This window comes from Taudactylus pleione, unplaced genomic scaffold (assembly GCF_031769625.1).
Source record: "Taudactylus pleione unplaced genomic scaffold, aTauple2 ptg000428l, whole genome shotgun sequence".
Taxonomy (NCBI): domain Eukaryota; kingdom Metazoa; phylum Chordata; class Amphibia; order Anura; family Myobatrachidae; genus Taudactylus; species Taudactylus pleione.
Window position 1 is genome coordinate 2,420,151 of NW_028284830.1, and position 23,561 is coordinate 2,443,711.

At 46.1% G+C, this 23,561-nt stretch overlaps 1 protein-coding gene across 1 annotated transcript in view; it reads left to right on the top strand.

Annotated features, from left to right (window-relative positions):
* The first annotated feature begins 6,940 nt into the window (after positions 1–6,940).
* Positions 6,941–23,561, top strand: part of CUNH1orf210 (chromosome unknown C1orf210 homolog) — a 33,657-nt gene continuing 17,036 nt past the window's right edge. The window contains 5 exon segments of the mRNA XM_088447293.1: positions 6,941–7,163; positions 10,045–10,124; positions 15,665–15,753; positions 17,619–18,102; positions 21,882–22,022. Coding sequence (XP_088303419.1) covers positions 15,676–15,753; positions 17,619–18,102; positions 21,882–22,022 — 703 coding nt within the window. The 5' untranslated portion in view covers positions 6,941–7,163; positions 10,045–10,124; positions 15,665–15,675.

Below are 23,561 nucleotides of genomic sequence, written 5' to 3' on the forward strand. Positions count from 1 at the left end.
CATGCACACACACTATCTTACATACTCACCTATGTATATATGTATGCATCGGTTCCCTTGTCCAGTATGAATCCATAGGGTACCTGTAAAATAAATTGACAATTCATGGATATTTTTTCTCCAAGTACCAGCATGCGGAGGAGGCTTGCTGGGACCTGCAATTCCACCCTGATAGACAATATTTTCAACACTTTCAAATACACTAAACTACATAATCAACCCGGCACCCACCGCCCAGGGGTGCCGGGGATAGCCCCGGGCTATCAGCCTAGGCCAGGGGTGCCCTGGAGAAGGGGACCCCTTTATTGGGGGTGTCCCCAGCTCCCCAGGGATCCCCGGCCTTGGCTGGCTGGCGGTCAGGGTTAATGCTTTGGCCAGAGGACCCGGTGATAGGATTCCCCTGGCTGTGGCATTAGCCCCCACTAGAAAAAATTTGGTGTTGGTTCTGGTAAATACAAAGGGACCCTACTAATTTTTTCCCCTGTATTTCTAGAACCAGGGCCCGATCAGAGCCCAGTGCTGGTTGCGCAAAATATGTAATTTGTCCCCTGTATTTTGGCAACCAGGGCTGGTTCTGACTAGCCCAGTGTTGGCTGTGCTTAAATATGGGGGATCTCTCAGTCGTTTGTCCCCCTTATTTTGCACAACCAGCACTGGGCCACTAAATCCCGGGGCTGGTTGCTTTTTTTGGGGGGGGGGGGGCTATACGCCGTTTTTATTTTAATTTTACACAGGCTTTAATTTTTTTTAAACACAGCACCACAGATGCATCTCACTGATCCGTCTGTGCATCTGTGTTTATTTTTTTACAGACAGATGCATGCATCACGGATATCCCTGATCCGTGCAAGCATCTGTCTGCTATCCTGCACAATCTAAAGATCCGACAAATCTTTAGATCATGAACGATAGATCTTGTGACACATCATGCAGCTTTTGCTGAACATCGTGTCCTGGAGTACCGGGGAGCTGCCGGGAAGAGTTCAATAGAAATTGCTCAGGATATCGCATTGTGAGCACATCGTCAAGTGTGTACACACCTTTAGTATTTGAAATCATACGTTTTAATGAGCTTGTGCCGTCTGGTATCTTAAGATTCTATTAACCGCTAAGCAATGCTGTTTTCCAGGATTCAGTGAACGCGGCTCACTGCATGTGTGATGTTTGCGTGACTTCCAACACTTGCATACACATCAGATTCCCAATTGTATTTTTGAATGGAATAGTTCTCATCTCCTCTTTTTCAGATTCTGTAGTTGGCGACATGTTTCTAGTTAGTTTTGTACTTTTGTTGAGAGGGGTTTTGCATCTGACATACCATGTTTCAGTAGTACTGTTCCAATATAGTTTTGCTGATCTCTATAGATTGTTCCAGCTTTTCGATTTTGCTAAATCCTTATACCCAGCAGGTGATTTGCAGGAACGAGGTCTTTCAATTTATATTTTTCTCCTAAAAGTTTCTTTACATTTTCAATGTGACTTCCTCTACCAGCTAGTAGCAAATCATCCACGTACACAACAATAAGGAATAGCTTTTCTCATATGGTTTTGTTTCTGATCTGATTCAGCAAGGATCGCAATTACAAAGCTGCACGCAGGCTATGGATATGATGTATGCACGCAGACTATAGATATGATGTATGCACGCAGGCTATAGATATGATGTATGCACGCAGGCTATAGATATGATGTATGCACGCAGGCTATAGATATGATGTATGCACGCAGGCTATAGATATGATGTATGCACCGCAGGCTATAGATATATGATGTATGCACGCAGGCTATAAATATGATGTATGCATGCAGGCTATAGATATATGATGTATGCATGCAGGCTATAGATATATGATGTATGCACGCAGGCTATAGATGATGTATGCACGCAGGCTATAGATATATGATGTATGCACGCAGGCTATAGATATGATGTATGCATGCAGGCTATAGATATATGATGTATGCACGCAGGCTATAGATATATGATGTATGCACGCAGGCTATAGATATATGATGTATGCACGCAGGCAGCTTTGCAATCACATCCTTGCTATTATGCAAATGCAGCAGGAGGTGTATGCCACTACCAGAATATCAAATTCTGGAGTCAGGTTCTGCACCATAGTCATAGCGACCATTTCGTCAGCTACCCGGACTCCGACGGATGCCAATTGCTGGGTGATGAACATCTTATTGACGTATTTATTCATGTCCTTGCACTCACTTACAGGGTTGGACTGGCCCACAAGGGTACAGGGAAAATCCCCGGTGGGCCCCACTGCCAGAGGACCCCACCTCCTCTGCTAATGTCAGGTTTCAGACAGTGCACTTGAATTATACATTGTTACTCTGTTACAAAGTTAGTTACTTGGTAGAGCAGGAACATGGATGAACAGACCATGCACTGTAGTATCCATGTTGTCTGCAGGCTATGGGTCTGATTCAGACCAGGACGCTAAGCTGCGATTGCATGCTATGGCCGATAGTCGCCCGTCTGCGCATATGTATGCTTCGAAGTGTGTGTGCATGAGCCAGTCACTGCGATCGGGAATCGTGCGCTCGTACTATACAGACTGAGCGCTACTTTGAGTGACAGATAGTGCCGTTTGTGGGTGGTAACGGGAAGGTCCTGAAAACGGGGGAGTGGATGTGCGAAAGCAGGCGTGTCTGAGCGTCAAAATGGCATCCTTTGGGCGTGCATAAGTAGCATGGAAGCATCATTGTACACGTCACCTGGTTGTATTTCAGCCTGCAGTGATTGCAGTGCTTGTGGCGGGGTAGGGTCTGCCTCAAGGGCTGCGAGCAGCTCCGATGGCTCTCGATGTTACTGATTAATCATACACTTCCTGGAGATGACGTGTGCTGCCGTCACTCTCTAAGACATAGAGGGCGTCTTTAAGCATGGCCGCGCATTAGCGAAATTTGCATACCTGGCCTCTGGCGGCTGCGAAAGTGCGCTGTGTTGCGTCCGGGTCTGAATCGCCCCCTATGTCCTCTATAATGGTTAACCAAACCTCTGTGGGGGCTGACCACACCCCTCTGGAGGCTGTCCTATCAATGCCTTCCCCCAGTGGGCCCTTCATGCCCCAGCCTAACACTGCTCACTTAGCTAAGTCTTATAGAAAGCATGTCTGAGGTTTATTCCCCTCAGAAGATCCCTATCTTCATAAGCTGTCTGCAGGGCTATCCACATGTTCTTGGTGGACATGTTCCCATTTATGATGGAAAATATTTGCTGTTCTACAACTAAACCTATGGTTCCAATTACTCTATCTACCTCTTCTGGATTTGGGATGTCTCCTGGATCAATCGTGACCTTCCACAGCTTCTCACACTTTAACTGCATTTCTACGGCAAATTTCCAAGTACAGTAGTTCTCTGAGCCTTTCAATTTTATGAAGCTCATATTTGCGCTTGGAGAATAAATTTTAACCTTTAATATAAAATTGTAATCCCAGTGAATGTGTCCTTCACAGCCGCAGTGCTGCACCCATAACCTATTGACAGATGCGTTGCGGATAAAGCCAAGGAGGTTAGTCCACATGTTGATTCCAAACCATAGTAGGTTTTATTGAATCTATCAGGATACACTTGATAAAAGATAAACAGCAGACAATATGATAAAGTATCAGTATCTCTCTGTACAGTCACACTGCACTGTGAAGCTCCAAGTACACAGTGACAGGCTTGGGAACATGCAGACCCTTTAAAGAGCCAAGTAAACAAGTCTTGCACCTGCTGTCTTAATTGGCCTGACCTTTAAGTCTGGTGACTCAGACATGTGTGGAGTCATGCACAATAGACATGTGATGTTATTGTGGCTGATGAGTCATGCACAGTCAATAACACAGACATGTGATGTTATTGAGTCAGATGAGTCATACACAGCGGCACCATTTTCCCGGTGACCTGCACATGCACTGTATACTCTGGGCACACTCTAGTGCCCAGAGTCTACCGATGCGGCGCTATGTCTTGCGCAGCCAGCTGGTGAAGAGAGAGGAGAGGGCCCCGGACAGAGATTGCACACAGGCCCCATCCTCTCCTGAAACACCCCTGCCACAGTGATTCCAGCATGTACTATATGATTTTCCTGCTATATATAAGTAATCTCACTACTTACCGTAGATGTTCCCACAGAGACAAGCATGCAACAAGATGAGAATGAGGCATACTGTGTAATAAACATGTTTAAAAAAACACCAAAACAAAAACCTCTCATTGACAGTCTGAATAGATTAGGACAGTGGTTCCCAACCTGTGCGTCGGGGCACACTGGGGTGCCTTGGGACACTTGCAGGGGTGCCTCAGGTTGGTGGTGCAGCACCAAATAAAATAATTTATGGTCAATGTAATGTAAATATGTGAACAATCATAAGTGTAAACCTGTCCACTACCACATAACTGAGCCTAAGGATGACAGGTCACCACAATTTACTTCACTTTACTACTTTACTAGAGTTTTTTCTGAATTTCTCAATAACAAACTTAAACTTAGGGGTGCCGTGAAAACAATGTTGATACTCTAGGGCGCCATGACTCAAAAAAGTTTGGGAGCCACTGGATTAGGACACAGCAGGCTGTTGTGACCTGCAATACTGCCACCTTGTGGTCTCTCATCACATTTCCATGTCACCAAACGGTCATTGCTTACGCTTATTATTATATATTGACAGTAAACTCTGGAGCTGATCTAATCAGCAAAACCTGGGAGGATTTTTATAGAAACCAACTGCTAGTAAATGCGTACTTGCCTACTTTTTTTTTTCTCCGACCTGGAAGAACAGGGTGGAGAAGCAGGTGGGTTGCGATGGGGCCGGACCTGACGGTTTCCGTCATTAAGCCCCATTCCCTTCGCTGTAAATTGCCACAATTGGCGCAGATTTAAATAGGGGGGCTGGTCTAAATGGCGCGATTTATGAAGAATTGCGTCATTAAGCCCTGCCACCTACACGGAGACCCTCGTTCACCGCAGAAATTCTCCCCATTCTGCTCACTTCACTAGGAAGTGGGCAGAATACGGGAGAAATGCCTACTCTACCGAGGGGTTACCCGAAAAATCGGGAGCCTCCTGCGACTTCTAGGAGAGTAGGCATGTATGCAATGTTGAATTTCACTATCAGACACTCCCAGAAGCAGATATAACACACTTCCCTGCCAAGTGTACCTCCGGCATGATGTAACCCTGTACACTGTTGTAATACACAGAGGACTGCGTATACAGAGTACTGTAGGAGACAAATAATCACTTCCTGCAAAACACCTCCTAGACTTGGCCATCTGTTCCTCTCTCCTCTTGGTTAGGCCTCATTGGTGTCACCTTCAGCACAAGACACAAGAACAGTTACAGCTTAAAACAACAATTCCGTGAAAGAAATATTGTTGCCTTTTTGTATTAGCATAAATCATAAACTTTCTATCGTCAGATGATAGATGTGACCCATAAACTTAAACTAAACTTAACTAAAATAAACACAGGAGACCAAGTTATGCCGTTTAATTTAATTGGTCAGCTTTATTTGGTTAGAAGGTAGACATGGTGGCAGGAGAAAGAACGGCAACTAACCAGCGTCCACTTGTCTTAGGCCGGAAGTAGATCGCAACTTGTGAGGGCCAACTATCCCAGACAAGGGTAGGGTGATCTTAAAACTTGCAAGGGCCAACTATCCCTTTCAGAGCAAGTGATGCGGCCCCAACACCCATGCCAATGCACCATTCATCCTGCTCGGTTGAGAGGTGCCGCTGACCCCAATAGGGTGAAATCAGCCTATCAGTGCATTGAAGGGGTGCGCACCGCTATTACTGCTGCAAGATGGACACTTCAATATTGCTGGTCTTTCCCTGCTAATGAAATAAAGCCGACACAAGACACAAGAGGGTAGGGAGGGTGGGAGATCAATTCAAAGAGGCAGATTTTCCACAATAGATTCACTACACCCTCTCACTAACCCCGCCCCTAACCTAACGTCCTATCACATCTGCCTACTACTGTCAACAAACATTTTAACTTTATTAACCCCTCTATCCCTGACTAGAAGTTTATGTGCCGTCGGCTCTATTCCTAACCTCCGTTATATTTGTGGCGGCTATAACAAGCAGGTTGGCAAGGCCATGCCCCCTGGTGTTACATTTTGGGGGCATGGCCATGCCTCACGCCCGTTCTCGTCACTCTGGTGGTTTGCCCAGTGCTCCTGGAGCTGCTGGGAAGCCCCCAGCCTCTCTCAGCACGGTGTGGATGACGCGCGTCATCCATCACCCCGCTGCATTGCTGTTCGGTGACACCATCCGAGGGGGTGACACCAAAATAGCACACACACAGTGTTACACACCAAATTCTCATGCCAACCTGCTAGAAAAGCCAAATTGGCTAGAAAATTATATAGCGTGTACCAGTGGCAGCTCCAGTGGTGGGGCTGCAGCGCAGTCCAAAATTCAAAAAGGGAGCCACACCAACTGCCAGGTATGTATGGCAGCAGTTGGGGTGACAGTTGGTGTGACTCCCCTATTTGAACTTTGGACCACGTTGCAGCCCCACCTCTGGTGCCACCACTGGCGTGTACCCTGCTTTACACTGTTACCGTCACATTTTCCTCTCTTAAGCTGGGTACACACTATACGATTGTCCTATCTTACGCTGGATAAGTCTGCCGACCGGTCCGTCAATAGTATACCCAGCATTACACTGAGACCATTGCTTCATCTGAGCTAATCACAATGCACTTTCCTCACTACAAGATTCCTATCTCTAACCATCTGGCGCAGATATAATATTGCTAGCTACATGTGACTGTTACATGTTTTTTATTAACTGAGCTGTTTGAGCTTTGGGCATAACTTTGTTTGCTTATGTTGCAATTCAGTTACCATGTGCCAGGAGCAGCTGGGGGCCCCTAGTGGTAATAAGGGAACTGCAGCCATAGGAAAGGAGGCATTATGGACAGAAGGGAACCTGGGGTCATGTATGCTGACTGTGAAAGTGTTTGTGCTTTCTCTCTCCAGGTCTACAAACCAATCACACAGACCTTCTCCCTCCTCTTCCTCCCCCTTGTTTTCCTCTCTCATATCCCACACAGAGGAAGTTACATTTTAACCTACTCTGCTGCCACCTTTGTACCTTTCTCTGCTGCCAGGCTCCACCCCTCACCTTCAGGAAGACAGGACAGGTAGGAGCCGGCGTGAATGGGAGCATGACTGCAGTATACACAGATATGTCACATACGTAGAGGTAACTCTGCAGGTAGGGGGGATTATAGTTTGTGTGTGAGCGTGTGACTTTGTGCAAGTGATCTTGTATAGAATATAAAGTGACATATATGTGCACCTTCATGTATCAATTGCTGCAATTCCAAGAACAGTTTTATGTTGTTTATTACATTCTATGTGTCACTGAGTGTATAGTATCTGTTAGTCTGTGTCTGTAGTATAGGTATCTATCTTTCTGTGCAAGAACAGTTTTGCTGTCCTGTGGATGAATATCATTCTGGCTGCCTGCAAAGACAGATTTAGGGATCAGGCCGCCCCTAGGCACAACATTATTGGTGCCCTGCTCCCCTCCTTCAGAACTGCCCTCAGCCTCCACGGTCACGGGCAGTTAAACATAGCTACATAGCTGCAGAGCTGCCCGTAGGCAGTGACATGAGGCTCTGCAAAGACATCATAATAGTGTCACTGCAATTACCCCAAGCAGCATGCACTGATCGGCTGCTCAGCTGCATAGAACCCCGCTTCCCTCAAGCTCTGCTCCATTACCAGCGTACATGTAACAGTGAGTACGGCTGTACCTACTATACTTCAATAAACTTACACCACTGGTTAAGTAACTGGGCTGTTCATGGTGTGTGCCTATATAACTCTGCAATATCAATAACTGCACGCACATCATTTCCAACAAGTACAGTATCTTTAAATCCTAGTGTTATTCTATCCTTCCATGTAGATGAGTATCATGCTACCCTTTCATGTTGGTGAGTATCATGCTATCATCCCGTGTAGCTGAATATCATTATATCCTCCTGTGTATATGAGTATCCTTCTATCCTCCCGTGTAGGCGAGTACTGTATCATTCTATCCTCTAGTGTAGCTGAGTATCATTCTATCCTCCCATGTAGATGAGTATCCTTCCATTCTCTTGTGTAGATAAGTATCCTTCTTTCCTCCTGTGTAGGTGAATATTAATCACTCTATCTTTTTGTGTGTAGGATAGTATCATTCTATCCTCCAGTGTAGCTGAGTATTATTCTATCCTCTTGAAAAGCTGAGTATCATTCTATCCCCCTGTGTAGCTGAGTATCATTCTATTCTCCCGTGTAGATGAGTATCGTTCTATCCTCCCGTGTAGCTGTATCATTCTATCCTCCTGTGTAGCTGAGTATCATTCTATCCTCCTGTGTAGCTGAGTTTCCTTCTATCCTCCTGTGTAGCTGAGTATCATTCTATCCTCCTGTGTAGGTGAGTTTCCTTCTATCTTCCTGTGTAGCTGAGTATCATTCTATCCCCCTGTGTAGTTGAGTATCATTCTATCCTCCTGTGTAGGTGAGTTTCCTTCTATCTTCCTGTGTAGGTGAGTATACTTCTATCTTCCCATGTAGATGAGTATCATTCTATCCTCCTGTGTAGATGAGTATCATTCTATCCTCCTACGTAGCTGAGTATCATTCTATCCCCCTGTGTACTGTAGGTGAGTATCATTCTATCCTCCTGTGTAGATGAGTATCATTCTATCCTCCTACGTAGCTGAGTATCATTCTATCCCCCTGTGTACTGTAGGTGAGTATCATTCTATCCTCCCGTTTAGGTATCCTTTTATCCTCCCATGTAGATAAGTGTCATTCTATCCTCCCGTAGAGATGCGTATCATTCTATCCTCCTGTGCAGCTGAGTATCAGTTTGTCTTCTGTGTAGCAGAGTATCATTCTTTCCCCCTGTGTAGTGGAGTATATTCTATCCTAATGTGTAGCTGAGTATCAATTTATCCTGCTGTGTAGGTGAGTATCATTCTATCATCCTGTGTAGCTGACAGTGGCGTATCTATAATGGGTGCAGTGTGTGCGGGGCACACGGGCCCCCAGACTGCACACCCTGCACCCATATTAGTTCAAACTCACCTGTCCGTGGTCCCGCGTCGGGTGTCAATGCTGCTCAGAACACCGGTGTTCTCTGCATGCCCAGTAGACTTCGGGCACACTCTCCTGTGTAGATGAATATCTTTCTATCCTCCCATGTAGGTGAGTATCTTCTTGTTTAGATGAGCATCCTTCTTTCCTCCCGTGTAGGTTAATATCAATCATTCTATCCCCTTGTGTAGGTGAGTATCATTCTATCCTCCTGTGTAGGTGAGTATCATTCTATCCTCCTGTGTAGGTGAGTATCATTCTATCCTCCTGTGCAGCTGAGTATCAATCTATCCTGCTGTGTAGGTGAGTATCCTTCTATCTTCCCATTTAGCTGAGTATTATTCTATCCTCCTGTGTAGGTGAGTATCATTTTATTTTCCTGTGTAGCTGAGTATCATTCTATCCTCCTGTGTAGGCGAGTATCATTCTATCCTCCAGTGTAGGTGAGTATCATTCTATCCTCCCGTGTACTGTAGATGAGTATCATTCTATCCCCCTGTGCAGCTGAGTATCAGCTTAACTTCTGTGTAGCGGAGTATCATCCTATCCCCCTGTGTAGCTGAGTATCAATCTATCCTCCTGTGTAGGTGAGTATCATTCTATCCTCCCGTTTAGCTGAGTTTCATTCTATCCTCCTGTGTAGCTGAGTATCATTTTATTCTCCTGTGTAGCTGAGTATCATTCTATCCTCCTGTGTAGCCGAGTATCATTTTATCCTTGTATAGCTCAGTATCATTCTATACTCCTGTGTAGGTATAATTCTATCAATTTGTGTAGCTGAGTATCATTCTATCCTCCTGTGTAACGTAATTTAATTATACGAGTCTGTATGGATGAATTGAATCTTATTTTCTTGAGTATATTTTTATAATTAGATCTTCATTCTAGAGAACAAGCATGTGCATATGGCTATTATTTTATCTCCTACAGCCTTACAAAAATTATAACAATTGTTCACCTGGTCTCAGGAGAAGGAGGCTGCTTTAAAAGTGGTTCTTCAAGTCCACAAGGTAATTGTTGCCGAGTAAACACATTTTTAAAATATTTTTTGTGGCCATCAGTCATTTAAATCTGGTAATTGATCTAATTTTGAGAAAATTCTAAGTTACGTTTACTTATTTTCTATTTTAACACTTGAGAGCACCAATAAATGCCCCCAATGTATGGATTATTGTCCAGGTATGGGGGGTATCATTCTCACCAATTACACTGGCGCATATGTTATAGATTGTGTACGCACAATTCTCACCATTTACACTAGCGCATTTATTATAGATCGCGCACGCACTATTCTCACAAATTACCATGGTGCATCTGTTACAGGTCACCCTCACGCAATCGTTACCAATTACACTGACGCATCTGTTATAGATCACTCAAGTACAATTCTCACCAATTACACTGGCGCATCTGTTATATATCATGCACGCACAATTCTCAAGATTTACACTAGCGCATTTATTATAGATCGCGCACGCACTATTCTCACAAATTACCATGGTGCATCTGTTACAGGTCACACTCACACAATCGTTACCAATTACACTGACGCATCTGTTATAGATCACTCAAGCACAATTCTCACCAATTACACTGGCGCATCTGTTATATATCATGCACGCACAATTCTCAAGATTTACACTAGCGCATTTATTATAGATCGCACACGCACAATTCTCACCAATTACACAAGCGCATTTATTATAGATCGCTGACTAACAATTCTCACCAATTACACTAGCACTGGTGCATCTGTTTTAGATCACGCACGTACTATTTTCACCAATTACACTGGTGTATCTGTTATACCCCTTTTACACCTAAATTCCGGGTCTGACCCGGAGTTGGAACAAAGTTCCTATCTGGATCAGACCCGGAATTTTGCCGGCGCTGACTCGGAATATTCCCGAGTCAGCGCCGCTCACACCGCAGTCGGGTCTGCATACACCCGGCTTTTGCGGAGTGAAAGTGGACGCTTGGAGATGACGTCATCTCCCAGCGCCACTGAAGCCGGGCCAATCGGCCGGCTAGCAGCGCACTCCAGGTCTTCGTGATCCGGAGTGCGCTGTTCCCATAGCAGGGTTTCACGGGCTACGCCCGTGTTAAACCCTGCTAGTTACCTGGGTTGGATTGCCGGGTCACTCGACCCGGCGATCCAACCCTCTCCCCTTTTACACCAGGGAGCTGCCCAGGTTAACCCTTCAAAAACCCGGGTTTTAGCTCCGGTGTAAAAGGGGTATTACAGTTCACCCTCAAACAATTGTTACTAATTACAATGACGCATCTGTTATAGATCACTCAAGCGCAATTCTCATCAATTACACTGTTGCATCTGTTATAGATCATGCACGCAAATTTCTTACCAATTACTCTGGCGCATCTGTTATAGATCACGAACAGTTCTCACCAATTACACTGGCACATCTGTTATAGATCACGCACGCACAATTCTCACCAATTACACTGGCGCATCTGTTACAGGTCACCCTCACACAATCGTTACCAATTACAATGACGCATCTGTTATAGATCACTCAAGCATGCACGCAAAATTCTCTGCAATTACACTGGCGCATCTGTTATAGATTGCGCACGCACAATTCTCACCAATTTCACTGGTGCATTTATTATAGATTGCGCACGCACAATTCTCACGAATTACACTGGCACATCTGTTATAGATCATGCACGCACAATTCTCACCAATTACACTGTCGCACCTGTTACAGGCTATCCTAACACAATTCTTACTAATTACACTGGCACATCTGTTACAAATCACCCTCACACAATTGTTACTAATTACACTGACACATCTATTATAGATCATTCAGGCACAATTCTCTACAATTACACTGGCGCATCTGTTATAGATTACGCACGCAAAATTCTCACTAATTACACTGACACATCTGTTATACTGTAGATCACACACAATTCTTTCTCACCAATTACACTGGCGCATCTGTTATAGATCACGATTCTCACCAATTACACTAGCGCATCTGTTACAGGTCACCCTCACACAATCGTTACCAATTACACTGACGCACCTGTTATAGATTATGCACGCAAAATTCTCACCAATTACACTGGCGCATCTGTTACTGTATACTCTAGATCACAGGTTCTCAAACTCGGTCCTCAGGACCCCAAACAGTGCATGTTTTGCAGGTCTCTTCACATAATTACTAGTGAACCTTTTAGCTGCACCTGTTGATATTTTAAAACGTGTCAGTGACTAATGAATACACCTGTGCACCTGCTAGGTGATCTGCAAAAAGTGAACTGTGTGGGGTCCTGAGGACCGAGTTTGAGAACCACTGCTCTAGATCATGCACAATTCTCACCAATTACACTGGCGAATCTGTTATAGGTCACGCACGCACAATTATCACCAATTACACTGGCGCATCTGTTATAGGTCACGCACGCACAATTATCACCAATTACATAGATGCAACTGTTACAGATCATCCTCATACAATTATCACCAATTACACAGACAGATCTTTCTCGCACTATTGTCACGAATTACACTGACGTATCTGTTACACATCACCCTCACACAGTTATCACCAATTACACTGACGTATCTGTTACACATCACCCTCACACAGTTATCACCAATTACACTGATGTATCTGTTACAGATCATACTCACACAGTTATCACCAATTACACTGATGTATCTGTTACAGATCATACTCACACAGTTATCACCAATTACACTGATGTATCTGTTACACATCACCCTCACACAGTTATCACCAGTTACACTGACGCATCTGTTACAGATCACCCTCACTCAGTTATCACCAATTACCCTGATGTATCTGTTACAGATCATACTCACACAGTTATCACCAGTTACACTGATGCATCTGTTACAGATCATACTCACACAGTTATCACCAGTTACACTGACGCATCTGTTACAGATCACACTCACACAGTTATCACCAGTTACACTGACGCATCTGTTACACATCACCCTCACACAGTTATCACCAATTACACTGACATATCTGTTACAGGTCACCCTCACACAGTTATCACCAATTACACTGACGTATCTGTTACACATCACCCTCACACAGTTATCACCAATTACACTGATGTATCTGTTACAGATCATACTCACACAGTTATCACCAGTTACACTGACGCATCTGTTACAGATCATACTCACACAGTTATCACCAGTTACACTGACGTATCTGTTACAGATCACCCTCACTCAGTTATCACGAATTACCCTGACGTATCTGTTACAGATCATACTCACACAGTTATCACCAGTTACACTTACGCATCTGTTACAGATCATACTCACACAGTTATCACCAGTTACACTGACGTATCTGTTACAGATCATACTCACACAGTTATCATCAATTACCCTGACGTATCTGTTACAGATCATACTCACACAGTTATCACCAGTTACACTGACGCATCTGTTACAGATCATACTCACACAGTTATCACCAGTTACACTGACGTATCTGTTACACATCACCATCACACAGTTATCACCAATTACACTGACGCATCTGTTACAGATCATACTCACACAGTTATCACCAATTACACTGACATATCTGTTACAGGTCACCCTCACACAGTTATCACCAATTACACTGACGTATCTGTTACACATCACCCTCACACAGTTATCACCAATTACACTGATGTATCTGTTACAGATCATACTCACACAGTTATCACCAATTACACTGATGTATCTGTTACAGATCATACTCACACAGTTATCACCAATTACACTGATGTATCTGTTACAGATCATACTCACACAGTTATCACCAATTACACTGACGTATCTGTTACACATCACCCTCACACAGTTATCACCAGTTACACTGACGCATCTGTTACAGATCACCCTCACTCAGTTATCACCAATTACCCTGACGTATCTGTTACAGATCATACTCACACAGTTATCACCAGTTACACTGACGTATCTGTTACAGATCACACTCACACAGTTATCACCAGTTACACTGACGCATCTGTTACAGATCATACTCACACAGTTATCACCAATCAGAATGACAGAAATTGGTAATCAAATGCACTTTGCAAATCCTACTGAAAACTACAGTTCACACTGCTGTACTTGTAATCTGCCACACCTGACACAAATCTCATTATCGTAGTGAACTCCATTTGTCACTTTCCTGTTACACATGACAATACACATAATATTGGTGAACCTGTTATTGTTCTGCCCGATAATCCAGCACAATAATACCCCTTTCACATCACAATGCACCCAGGATTTTGTTCACACATCCATCCTGGGTGCGACCCGGTTGAGAACCCTTTCAGACTGGTGGCCCGAATCGGCTTATTGCCGGGTTGATGACATCACCGCCATCACGTTAAGAGCCGGCACTTGGAGATGAGATCATCTCCTAGCACAGGCTCTTCTTATGCTGTGAACGGGACCCATCGACCAGGGTTACTCGTTCACACTGCGTTGCGAGCTCGGTTGAACCCCTGTTCAACCCTGATAGTTACCAGGGTTGAATTTCCGGGTTCGCTCGACCCGGCTTATTTCAACCTGGCCCTTTCACACAGCACAGTAACCCTGGTTATTGCTGGCAGTGTGAAAGGGGTATAAGACATACTTACCGACTTCTGAGCTTCCCGTCCCGGGAGAAGCCCTGGGAGGAGAAGCAGGTGAGCGCTGTTGGGGGCGGACTGAACGGGTTGCGTCATTAAGCTGTGTCCCCTCCTTGAAATTTGTCACGAACGCTTCATATTTAATTAGGGTGTATGACCAAATGTTGCGACTCTCGTAAAATTGCGTCATAAGTCGCCGCCCCCTACGCACGGACCCGCCGATCTAGGAAGTGGGTGGAGTGCGGGAGATATGCCTACACTTCCGGGGGTGCGGAGGGTTATCCGAAAAATATGGAGCTTCCCGCAAGTCCCGGGAGGGTAGGCAAGTGTGGTATAAGACTCACACATAAATAAGTAGAAATGCGTGGAAGACCGTGCGCACAGTATAGAGGCGCTTTCCATGGTTTGCACTTTCACCATTGCAAGCTATTGTGCTATTAGCGTGCGTAAGCGCATGAGAAACAGTTGTGAGTTGTGCTGCGCATTCTAACTTTTAAACGGCAAAGGTGGGAGAGAGCCCATAAAACATTTATCCTATGATTTATACTGTACTTTGGAGGCTGAAAAGTGCAGTGGCCGCAAATAGATGTGAATGAGCCCTGAACATTTCATACATATGTATTGCTTATTTTATATATTACGATGCACCTGGAAATACACTCTCCTGTATACAGTGCGCCTCGAAGGCACAGTCGCACGCAATGTCAAGGCCACACACAGTTGAATGATGTTTAAATTCTGTGCATGCGTCCCGCATTTTAGTGCTCAGAAACGTAGAACGTAATTCAGGGGTGTTCCTTGGAGGTTACTGGAGTGTTAAACAGATGCGGCCGTGGCACTGACGTGGCGCTGACAGCAGCTGCATCCAAGGAAAGTAATGATCATTTTTGTTTTTCAGCTGCCGGTTAAATGACCATGAGGCTCTTCCTGTACATGATATTCCTCCTCTCGCCAGTCACTGCATCCCCCTGTGCACTGAGCACTCAGGTAGGACCTGTTTACTATACAGCACAGGAGATAATAGGGATCAGAATTGAAGACCACAATGGAAGACATTGCTAAAAAAAAAAAAAAAAGGGTGATGTAAAACACTGCAGCCAATCAGATGTCTTCTTTTGTTTTGTGAACTGTGCAGAAAAAAAATTACAGCTTAAATATAGTTGGCTGCTGTAAGTCACAGTATCTTTTGCTTGAGCCTTGGTTCTCAGAAATATCCCCTAATATGTGATAACGCAGGGAGACATTGGGCCTGATTCAGACCCGCTCGCAAGTTCACGACGCTCGCAAGCAGGTCGATGGTCCTCCACTGCGCATGCGCACGCCGGAGCCGGCTCTGGCATGCGCATGCGCTAGACCCGGCCAGCGATGGGCGCTCTGTGTCTCGCACAAAAACGGGGCAGGTGTCGATTGTGATTGACAGCTCGCCCTGTTTTGGAGGCGGGCAGAGGGGGTGGCTGGCCAAACGGAGGCGTTCCCGAAGGAACGCCTGCCGTTTGGGGGCGGCCTCAGTAGTGAGCTTCTGGCTCTATTAGAGCCGGAAGCTCACTGGGGCTTGCGATGGACGAGACCCTACCACAAGGGTCTCGTCGCAAGCCCGATGGTCGCGACCATCACCTTGCCGCTCGCAAAAGCTGTGGGTGGTCACCCACAGCTTAGCGAGTGGCCAGGAGGCCAGTTCGCAAAAGAAAAATGCCGCCCTGATTCAGAGCGAGCGCTCTGAAAGAGCATCCGGCTCTGAATCAGGCCCATTGTGCAGTAATAAAGGCTGATGTGGCACTATTCTTCTGAGAGGCAATAGGTGAGAGTTCCCTATATCAGGAACCTTTTTTAATAAAGGAGACGTTCGGTGCGCCCTTGTGACACGAGATGATGGAGCCTTGAGCCATTGAATGTTTCCTGTTTGATTTCACCTGTAAACTTATACCGAGGCTTGTGTAATAGGTGGCGAACTGCAGCATCCGCGGGAACCCCTGCGAGTCTTCCCGTGTTTTTAAAGCAGCAATCATTTGAAAGGCTAAACCAGCTTGCTTTGGCCTTTAAAATGATTGCCGCTTTAAAAATATGGGAAGACTCTCAGGAATTCACGCAGCTGCTGCAGCTCGCAACCTATTACATAAACCCACTATGTAAGAAAAACATTGCTTTAATGGGTTCTAGGGTTGGAAACTGGGTCTTTACTGTGAAGTCCAGTACAGATGCGAGGTCTTTACAGACTTAATGGCGTAACACATTATTCTGAGAAATTACGCCTCTGAGAAGCTACTGGTGAATATTTAGACAAGTTGAAGGTATGTGCTCTGGAGCATAACAGCCTCCTGCCTCTCACTTCACAGGTCACGTACATTAAAACTATAGCAAAGGGCATAGGATAGAGGTTGCGGGGTGGGGGGGGGTGGGGGAAGAGATGTTTCAAGTCTTCGAGAGTGATAAAGTGGAGAAGTTGGCTAAGGGGTCTATTTACTAAGCAGTGTTAGGAGATAGAGCGAAAAGTGATAAGAAAGTGATAAGGTGCCAGCCAATCAGCTCCCAACTGTCATCTCACAGGCTGTGTTTGAAAAATGACAGTTGGGAGCTGATTGGCTGACACCTTATCACTTTTCACTCTGTCTCCTAACACTGCTTAGTAAATAGACCCCTAAGCTTCTAACTGTCATTTCAAAGACTCTGCTACATAATGATAGTTAGAGCTGATCGGTGGCTCTGGGCAACGTCTCCACTGTATCACTCTCCAGGGCTCGAACCACCTCCCCCACAGTGTTACAGTGTATCCGTCATCAGCGCATAGTGGAGCCGTTTTTTAAGGCTAAATCTATATAGCGACAAATACTAACTTTGTGTTGCTGTTTGTACAGGGCAGCGCAGACTGCAGCCAGAAAGGACTTACTCGCATCCCTCTTACACTCCCTCCAAACCTCCAATCCCTGGACCTATCTGCTAACTCCATCCAGCTCTTACAACCACTCCCTAGGAGGTTTTCAGGGCTACTCCACCTCAACCTGTCCGGTAACCCCCTGCACCACCTTCCAGCAGGAGCCTTCAAGAACCTAATCCGTCTGCGAACCTTGGATCTGAGCAGCTGTGGTATTGACAGACTACATTCCGATGTCTTCGAGGGCTTGGTCTTTCTTCAGACCTTGATCTTGAGCAACAACAGCCTAAACGCCATCGATGTCCGGAATCTTAAGGCACTGACCAAACTGGATGTAAGGGACACCCCACTGACATCAGCACATCCTCATAGACAGCTGAGCAGAGATGTCCTGCTCTATCCAATAGGCAGCAGGGGGTTCTGTGACTGCACATCGATGAGACGGCTTCATAGATCCAGTGAACAAGGTATGAGCAGAGACTGTAGCAGATGTGGGTGAGCTTTTAGTGATAGGGCCAAAGGTAAAAGTGTGAGATCGGCAAAGTGCCGAGACCAACTAGCTTTTGCATGGTAATGAAAAATGCTTGCCTTAAATCTCCCGCTAAACGGCCACCATCTTGGCACTGCCAATCTTGCACTCTGGGCTTGATTCGGCAGAGGACTCGGCAGCTATCGCAGCTGCTTACATAATATGGTAATGCGGCAGAAAGTGTCCTGCTTCCTGCAAGCATTACTGATCTGAGCTGCGTCCTAGAAAGCCACATCAGATCACCTGCAAGAGCATCGGCCGACTAAGTGACCCATGGGGCCACGCAAGCCGGCCACCGCAGATGCTGAAAAAGAGGCCAGGAAATCTCCTTCAGCAGACAGAGATCCTGGCCTCTGCACTCTCCCACAATGGCGGCGACATGCTTCCATTTTGGGAAACTGAGGCCTTCGCCACCCCGAAACGGCAGCAGACTGTCAATCACTGCGCGGTACGGGTACAGATTCGCGAACTTCGGAAATCTGCGTAAAAACCTGAGCTGAGTCGACAGCTGAATGAGGCCCTCTGCTACATTTGGGCCATATAGTGTCTGGAAGGAAAGGGAATGCTACAAGACTAAGGGCAGCATAATGTAGATCATGACTCTGTGAAATCGATTCTCAGTTGGGGATGTTCATTGAATAATATGTTCCCGACTGCTTTATCCCGGCGTGGGTTAAATGACAGGCGTCTATATCTAGACACCTGTCATTTTCCCGACGCCGGGAGACAGGCGCCCGGCATCCCGATTGAAGGGATGCCGGGCACCGCGAGTGGACAGCTGTGGGGGGGGGAGGGTTAGGTTTAGCGCACCCGGGGGGGGGACTAAGGGTTAGGCACCCCCCCTCGGGAGGGTCAGGGTTAGGCTAGGGGGTGGGAGGGTTAGGGTTAGGCACCCCCCAGGGAGGACTTAGGGTTAGGCACCACCCCGGGGGACTTAGATTTAGGCAGCGGGGAAGGGGGGGTTAGGGTTAGGCACTTACAGGGGGGATTAGGGTTAGGCACTTGGGGGGGAGGTTAGGGTTAGGCGCTCCTAAGGAGGGTTAGGGGGTTTAGGTTAGGTTAGTAATCACTAACCTTAGGACGATCAGGATTTCCAGCGGGCTGCCGCTGCCGGGATCTGTTCAGCTGTCGGGCTGCCGCTGCCGGTATTCGAACTGCCGGCGGTATTTCATACCGATTCCATCCAAATGTGCAGCATCCAAACACAAGTTAGTATATGGCAGCATTTGTGGCCCCCAAAGTGGCTGCAATGTCTCATCATAATCCAATTAAAATTGTGGAGAAATATGGCTGCCGATGACTGCAATCTGTGTGTGTGCATGGATATCTTCCAACCGCGCTATTGGGACCCACCCATGCAAGACAATGTAGCAACTGCTATGTAACATCCCACTTAAGGCAAATTGATACAATCACAAATCAGTGTAGATCATCAGCATGATGGGTTGTATATTGGTGTAGTCAGCTCTACACTGGAAAACACTTGCAAATCGGTACATTGCAGGCTCATGTCAGGTGAATGCATTGAAAGAAATTGCCTGCACTAGATTTTGCATCATTGCAGTCTGACCTGCGTTATACCGGTATGCAGACGAGAAGTCGGCGGACCTAATCCCGACAGCCGGCTTCCCGACTGTCATATCCCGGCAAGGGTCTAAAGACAGGCGTCGATATGCCGACGCCTGTCATTAGACATACGCCGGGAGCCCGACGCCCGGCATCCCGAGCGAAGGAACGCCGGACGTGGATAGCCGCGGGGATGGGGGGTTAGGTTTAGGGTTCCCAGGGGGGATTTAGGATTAGGCACCCCCCTAGGAGGATAGGTTTAGGCTAGGGGAAGGGCGGGGGGGGGGGAACTTAGGGTTAGGCACCCCCCGGGGTTTAGGCGGCGGGGAATGGGGAGTTAGGTTTAGGCACTTAGAAGGGGGATTAGGGTTAGGCACTGGGGTGATTAGGGTTAGAAGGGGGATTAGGGTTAGGCACTGGGGTGATTAGGGCTAGAAGGGGGATTAGGGTTAGGCACCCCTAAGGGAGGGTTAGGTGGGTAGAAATAGGTTAGTATATACTTACTTTGGACGATCGGGATTTCCTCCTCTGCCGGGATGCCGTTGTCGGGATTCCAACCGCCGGGCATGGGTCCGGCGGTAAATCATACCGATTCCGTTATACCTGTACATGTAAACAAGAGACAAGATCAGGCACTAGGATCATGTGCGACAAACTTCTAAAAATCCCTAACCTTACTGACTTTACCTTATGAGCATACATTTCATCTTTCAGGTCATTATCATTTAATTAAAATTGTGTTCCATGGTATACAGTACAGTATGACTTAGGAGTTTTAAGTAACTTTAAATGTATTTTTCATTTGTTGTTTCTCTTTTTCATAAAAAAAAGAGCGGTTATCTCAGTATAATATTAATCACTTATACCTCTTTCACATCGCAAATTCCGGGGTCGCACCCAGGATTTGTACATGCGTCCTTCCCAGATGCGACCCAGCTGAGACCCCTTTCAGATTGGCGGGCTGACCCGGTAATAATATAGTACCACTGAGATGATCTCATCTCCAAACGCCGGCTCCCTCTATGCAGTGAACGGGACCCGGGTCGCCTCGATCCGCTTTACCCGTTCACACCGCACCTCGAGCTCATGTTCAATCCTGCTCGTCACCTGACTTGAAATGCAGGGTCGCTCAACCCAGGTTATTTCAACTGGGCCCTTTCACACTGCGCAGTAACCCAGGTTGCTATAAGCGGGGTCTGCTAGATACACCAGCAGTTGAGTGCTAGGCACTCACTAGGCGTAAATTGTTTGTAATAAAATAATATTAAATACGTTTTTGAAAATAAATTAATAAAGAAGGTTGCGGCTGCAGGGGAAATTTTTATCATATCTGGTGGACTTAGAAATCCTAAACCTGGGTACACGCTATACAATGCAATGACCGACGTGATACAGTTACATGCAGCATGTAACGATACATCGTGCCATCGTACAGTGTGTGTGGTGCGCAGTATCGTTACATCACATCGCAGGGTCGCACCATCGTATGGTGTGTACCCATCTTTAGACTTAGATGGTGTCCTAAGATATCTAAATTTTTAGACAAAACACACAGGATTCTTATGCTATAAACCTGTTCCCTAAGAACCAACCGATTTTTACTATATTATTATTATTATTAGTATCCTTTATTTATACGACGCCACAAAGGTTCCGCAGCGCCTTACACAGTGCATAAATGAGCACACAAGAAAAACAGTTAATAGTAATACAAAACAATGTAGGACAAGGACAAGGTTTATACACATAGCTGCATAACACAAGCAGCAGGAGCAACCAAGTGTTAGGTGCCGTTGTGGGGAGTTAGGAGTAAATTATACTATAAGTAGGGATAGGAGAAGCACGTGAGGGACAAGGGCCCTGCTCATGAGAGCTTACATTCTAAGGGGAGGGGCAGACAGACAGGGGCGACACAGATATTAACATATTCCCCGCAGATCTAATGAGATATTCAACAAAATTGGTTTCCTACGACGTAGCGGCTGGTAAGTTTGTGATTGTGTCCTACTGGAACCTAATAAAGTTTTAACAAAAATATTCATGTTAAATAAGTTAAAGGGTGGGATATAAACACTGCGTAGGTCATTAGAAAGGTCAGCAAGGTCAGAAAACATTGACCCCTGCATATAATTATACTCCTCTGTTTTATAGTGTCTCATGAGTTCTGCCCCTGTATGATGCTGACAGAAGAGATGGATCGTCATGTACAAAAGACTGGCCGGAGTGAGGTCATCAAACGCTTTGTCCGTGATGTCACTGAGAGCCCCAACAACAGCACGTCATACAACCTCAGTAAGTCACGTATCATTGTATAGACAGACAATGGGCCTGATTCAGACCTGCTCGCAAGCGAGTCGATGGTGGCCCAGTGCGCACGCACGGTGTGTGCACTGCACGCGCGCGAGCCCCGGAACGAGCTCAAAAAGCGCTCGCTCTGGGACTCACTACAAAAAGGGCGGCTGTCGATGTTGATCGACAGCTTGCCCCATTTTGTAGGTGTGGCAGGGGGGTGGCTTCACAAACGGAGGCGTTCCCATGCGAACGCCTGCCATTTGTGGGCGGCCCCACTGACACCACCAGTGATGTCAGTGGGAGAGCTTCCGGCTCGATTTGAGCCAGAACCTCTCTGGGGCTTGCGGCCTTGAGACCCTACCACAAGGGTCTCGTCACAAGCCCGATGGTCGCAATGGTCTTGACCATCGCGACCATCATCATGGCCGCTCGCTATAGCTGTCGGTGGTCACCCACAGCTATGTGTGCGGCCAGGAGGCCGCTCCTAAAAAAACCAACACCCGCCCTGATTCAGAGCGAGCGCTCGCTTTTTGCGAGCGCCTCTGAATCAGGCCCAATATGTGCACGCACCTCTCTTATCAACCATTGGTTTGGTAGAAACTACCGATATATTTTTTCCATGCCAACATCCGGAGTTTCGATTTGAATAAAATTGCTATTTTAAAAGCTGCAGGGAAAATTGCAGAAACTGCGTGTCTTCACAAACCAGTGAATGGCAAATAGCGCCCAGTGTGTGCCTTTCTATATGACTCAATGGGCTCAATTCAATTGCGGGAGCTCCCGGAGCTATTCAGTTCAGCGCGCTGTTTGCTCCGACATTTGGCAGTTAAGTCGGAGATTGACGTTCCCGCGACTTAACCTGGGTGTTTGGTCGTAGCAACCGGCATTCTCCGTCTAAAGTGTCGGCTGCGAGGCTGTTAGTGCCTCCCTCTCGGGGCTATTCAGCGTCGCGCTGTATTGAATCAAGCCCATTTATGGTAGAATTCTGAGATGCTTTGTCCAGCAGGGGGCAGTATATAGCTTATCATCTAATCATACTATAGATATATTTAGAGATTATTATAGTTGGATATATAGGAAAAAAATTGAGGAGCTGTAACAGTAATATATGTTATTTTAAATAGAAAAAAAAGTAAAAATAGTGTTAAATAAATAAGTAAATACAATAGTGCGCACACCATGAAGATAATACTTAATTATCTATAGATAACAATACATATCTCTAATGAATGCATAACACCAGTGCATACAGTACTTACCTACTGTTCTGGGATGTCCGGGAGACTTACAGATTTAAGTGGAGACCCCTGGGCATCCAAAAGAGAAGAAGGCCCTCCCACATCCAGCCAATTTCCTAGCGAAGAGAGAAGGACGTGTGTGGGGGTGGGGAGGCATAATGCAGGAATTGCAGGTCCATAGGGAGGGGGTGGGGCCAATATTTTGCTTTTATTTGAGAAATGCATAATTCCCCCCCCCTCCTCCTTCTTCCTTTACCGGCAACAGGCGGCACTATGACATGTAGGGCTTATCACAAAGAAG